Genomic DNA, 5,044 nt, shown 5'->3' with positions numbered 1-5,044 from the left:
GTTTCGCAACATTTGCTAAACTAGGAGCAACATATTTGGATTGCTGCTCAGTTGTTGAGCAGATGTATCGGGGCAGTGCAGATACATTGTTGCTGCTTCGATAAAGTGTATCTTAGTCTGGGCTAGGTTTTAATGCTTCTTCCACTGACAATGTCCGATGAATCTCTGACCATTATTTTTTTGTCGAACCACATCCAGATGGTTTCATCATTTTCTTTAGATGTTTAGTGGGAAGCTGATGTTTGTGGCTCTGATTCTGCGGTTGTTATTCCATTTTCAAATTAAATGATTAAAGGTTCAAATATGATTTCTGTCTTGTGAAGCCAGTCACAGATCACCTCTTCAAAGGTGACCAAGCACAGTTGTTACAACATCATATTGCTCTATGTAATGTTCAGACATAATACGTAGAATTCAAGCGCGTGTCAACATTTTGAATGAGTTTATATTCTGGTCTTTGCCTTAATTTCGTTCAGCCTTTTCGTGGCCTTCACAGAACGATGCAAGTGTTTCAATACTTTTCGAATTCTTATTCCATTATATTTTGTTGTTGTTTGTCACCACCAGGTTCAGTGTCTATGAAACATGCTGGATGACGCCCTTAAGTTAAACATGCTGCTGTTCATCATATCTGAAGCATTATCAGACACTAGAATCAACGTTTTGTTGCTTATCTGTCAATCATTAGCAACGCGTTCTAGCTCAACGAATTGTTTCCTTTGTGTTGTCTTCGGTTAGCTAAACTGTTTCTAGAATGAAAGGTTTTAATTACCATTCAGATGTTGATCAGATGGTCAGTGACACATTCGGCACAAGTTTATCCAAACACTTAGCCTTTTCTGATTCATGAGAACCACATGTTTTCTGTATTGTTTGTTGCAGTACAGTCTGACTGGTTTCTAATATTTTTTGTAGTATTTTTTTGTTGTGTGTGTGTGTGTGTGTGTGTGTGTGTGTGTGTGTGTGTGTGTGTGTGTGTGTGTGTGTGTGTGTGTGTGTGTGTGTGTGTGTGTGTGTGTGTGTGTGCTGTACACTTACGCGATACACACACACATAGCGATAAACATCTTGCGGAACACCAATAAATAACTATTTCGTAGAATTTTTTATCAGATGATAACGGGATGATAAGATATTTCAGTCTGAACGTCTATCACTAGTTTCAGCTCCTCGGCCAACGCTGTGTGCTCTCGTGGCGTCGTTTGTTTACCTTTATTTACGAAGAATTTAAGTTTAAAATGGACTCGAGTGTAATCGCTATTATTGTAAGTATAAGCATAGATTTTCCACGATTTCAGCTATATCTTGATGTACCTAAGCAATTCCACTTACTCTTTTTTCATCCGTTTGTATCAATGATTATGGACATTGCTGTTACTTCTGAGTTATGATTGTATCTAAATACTAATTCTTGTTGCAGATGGCGTCTCTTGCCCTCGCGTTACTGGTAAGAAAGAGGACATTTTACATTTTTTCCCCCGATGCACCCATAGGATATTTCAGCTCACCCACATAGCATGCTGGAATCGAGGGTTTCTGAGATGTACGCCAGGATCACATCAGATATACGCCAAGCCACTGATTGATGCAATGTAGATGTGTTTTATCTATATTTGTACATGTGCTTGTATGCATGTATATTTATATTACCTGAAAACAAAATAATATCACGTCCATTTGTTTTTTGTACGAGATGTGTTGCTTTTTTTGTAAATAGAGGACGCATAGAATTTACTATACAAATATAAACCCAGTAATGCGATGTGTAATCTCCTGTCCCTGTGGAAGCATGCTTTTTTACATACGTTAAATGTCACACGAGGCAACCATCGTAAGGTAACATTTCACACCGGAATCCAACTATCATACCGCAACATTGCATTTTCAGCTCAAAGTTATTGATATATGCAACATGGAAACCAAAAAAAAAAAAAAAAAAAAATGAAATTCTGATGAAGCTATTTTTCTTGATTTCAGGTGCTTGGATTCATCTACCTTATATGGCGATTAAAGGTAGGGGAAAGGCGCACAAAACATATATGTACGAATACATGTATATGTCTATATGATACACACACACACACACCGACTGCCCACGGGGAGTGTAAAACTTCGTCATCCTTACCTAAGTATGAGTAGATAGGTAATGTCTATGCAAAGACCCAGGTTCGAATCCTGGACGAAGTTTAATTATTATTCATCATATCAATGCGGTAGTGCATTATTCTATCTTTCATGTTTATATGTGTGTGTGTGTGTTTATATGCATATTTATCTGTAGACACTATTCATACATAAATATATACATATATATATACTCACATATAAGTATATGTATATATATTACATATATCGATATATGTAGTACATATATCTTATATTCTTTATATATATATATATATATATATATATATATATATATATATATATATATATATATATATATATATATATATATATATATATATATATATATACACACACATGTATATGTATATATAGGCACACACACATATATACATGAATATAAATATAAGTATATACGAGTATATCATCATTTGTCCTAAAATTATTCACAGTATTCCTACTCCCTTTCCAGGGTCTGCGCCACGAATTTCTCGAGGAAATTGAGGAGCTAAAAGTAAGCCACAGTTACATTTCTCGAAATTAGAACAGAATGACCAGATAAAAGGCTATGCAGTTATAGTCTGTTCAGTTGAGTGTGATAGCTGGTTGGACAGAAAGTTAAGCTGTGATTGGTGGATGAACAGCAGTGAGGGGCGCGCGGGGAATTACTCCGGTTACCAGCGAAGAAAGGCGAACCTGGAATGGTTACCTGGAATGACTACCTGGAATGGTTACCTGGAATGGAGAACCGTCGCAGGAACACCAGCTGTCTGATTGCCTTTGAGACACACACTGAGTCTGTGGTGGCAATAGATGACCTTAACAACATTAATAGATTTGATGATAAGGATGATAATGTTGTTGAAATGATTATGTGGATATTAATTTATGACTGATGATAATGACGACAAAGAATGATAACATTTATAATTGCCATCGCAAAATTCGCTTCAGGTTAAGTGGTTTAATAATGCTCTAGGATTTACTAGCGTACACTTTTTAAGAATAGAGGTGGAGGCAAACCTTTGGCATCGTTGCAGTTAAGTGAAAGGTCTGCCAGTGTCGCAAGTGAAGACTAGCAACACCTAGTGGTATCTTACTTTTTTTAACCAACTAAGACCGCGTCTTAGTTAAGAGCCAGGGAGGTAGTATGGTAGAGGCCAGAAGGGTCAGTGATAATGATATGGTAAATTGTAGAAAAATCATCAGTCTCTTGAGACAGAAATATAGGAAACAGAACAACTAAACCAACCATCCTATCCTCCTGCGCTGGGTTAGGTTTCTAAATTTTGGTTGAATTCGTCTTGATTATAATTAGGGTTTTGTCTACTGGCGGAGTCAGAAGGCGTCCAATCGTATTTTAGACGACAATGCAACAAATTCGAGAATTCTTCTAAATATATTCAGCCACGGACATTAAAACTCCAACACATACACACGCGTGCGCGCGCATGTGCAGACAGTCACAGGCACATGCACGCACGCACACAGACACAGACACACACACAAACACACACACACGTAATTGAAAGTGACCAAAAAGAAAGGCGAGGATCATGATAACAAATTCCCTTGCGGTTTTGTATTTACAATGTTGGTTTCTGCTTTGAATGTGTGACCTAATAGAGATGTTATTAATAACTTTACTTTTTATTCCATTGATATATGAAGTAAATAGGAATGATTTACCAGCCTGGAAATTACCTTGCCTTCTTTGTGTTTCTTTTCATTTTTGAGAGTTATATCTGCACTGAATATCCCACAACATATCAGACAATATATTGGTGAATTTTGACAACGCATCTATGGTATGGAAAGGTTAGAACTAAGGCATCTTTTCCGGTGGCAATAAGGGTGTCGCGAGACGCGACGTGACACGAAAAGCTGTCTCGTGACTGGAGGCGAGACAGGTCTCTGAGCTCCGCCCATGTCTGTGACGTAATGGGAATGATCGCGGTTGACGGCTTGCTATTTTACTGTACTGGTTATTTTTCCGACAGGTAAACAAACAGTATTTTGGAATATGATATCCAAGATGACTTTTGATATCTTATGGTGGGTAGTGCGGTGTTATAGATATCCAATGTAAGTACGAATATGCATAAAAGACAACTGTCTGCTCGATTCCTGCCGCGCAAGAGGTGTCGCGTTTCCCGTAACCGCTGGAAAAGATGCCTCCAGTTTTGTTATTGCTATTGTTAAGAATAAAGGTTATCAGTAGCTCAACTCCATGATTTCCATGGCATTAACGACATCATTACACATTAAGATTTCAGCGTAAATGATAATGCTGACCCAGAGTTGTATTCAAATCTGACACTGGATGGTGCAATTGACACTGGATAAACTTTAATACAATATTTACTTTTGTTACGCTTACAGAATAATGCACTCGCTACCTCTTTTTCAAATGATGCATAAGGGTACTCAGTTTAAAATTACATATAAGCCTAGTTCCTCCCCTTTCTTAGGGAAACAAATTCATTTTCCCCCACAGGTGCTCCTCTTTTTAAAATGTAGACTGTGGCCCGATTAAAACTTCCCCATGGTTTCATCTTTGTCATGTAGCCACTAACCTATCGTATAAGTACTGCACCAAGTGTTAATTTCGGTTGATTTCGTGTATTCTGCATTTTTCTTTTTTTCCTAGCTATGATATTTCCTAACATTGATTTACAAACATCATTCGTACAGAAATCACCTGGAGAGCAAGTGCCTCGTTTAAGAAATCATGGCTCTGTAGAGGCAGGGGAGTTTCGTGGTGCCCAGTCTACCCAGAGAGCAATGGCTGGACCAGGTGCTTCACATCCAGCTAAGAGGCCCACACAAGCAGACCTCATAGAGGCAGAGGAGGAGTTTCTGAAGGAGAGAGAAGAAAAATGGAGAGACGTGGATAAAGATCGTGGTGCCCAGTCTA

The 5,044-nt window shown here is 38.0% G+C and overlaps 1 protein-coding gene across 2 annotated transcripts in view; it reads left to right on the top strand.

Annotated features, from left to right (window-relative positions):
• Positions 1-1,135: 1,135 nt before the first annotated feature.
• LOC113812616 (golgin subfamily A member 6-like protein 22) overlaps positions 1,136-5,044 on the top strand; it is a 6,071-nt gene continuing 2,162 nt past the window's right edge. Inside the window, exons 1-5 of one of the 2 annotated variants that reach the window (XM_070142514.1) lie at positions 1,136-1,265; positions 1,421-1,447; positions 1,978-2,013; positions 2,600-2,641; positions 4,822-5,044. The exon at positions 4,822-5,044 is cut by the window's right edge and continues 2,162 nt beyond it. In XM_070142514.1, the coding sequence (XP_069998615.1) occupies positions 1,239-1,265; positions 1,421-1,447; positions 1,978-2,013; positions 2,600-2,641; positions 4,822-5,044 (355 nt within the window). In that variant the 5' untranslated portion in view covers positions 1,136-1,238. The remainder of the gene's footprint in view (positions 1,266-1,420; positions 1,448-1,977; positions 2,014-2,599; positions 2,642-4,821) is intronic. The other variant, XM_070142515.1, reaches the window with a different exon arrangement.

The sequence above is a fragment of the Penaeus vannamei genome, chromosome 29 (assembly GCF_042767895.1).
Source record: "Penaeus vannamei isolate JL-2024 chromosome 29, ASM4276789v1, whole genome shotgun sequence".
Taxonomy (NCBI): Eukaryota; Metazoa; Arthropoda; class Malacostraca; order Decapoda; family Penaeidae; genus Penaeus; species Penaeus vannamei.
The sequence above is the reverse complement of the archived record's forward strand: the minus strand, read 5'-3'. Positions and strand labels throughout refer to the sequence as shown.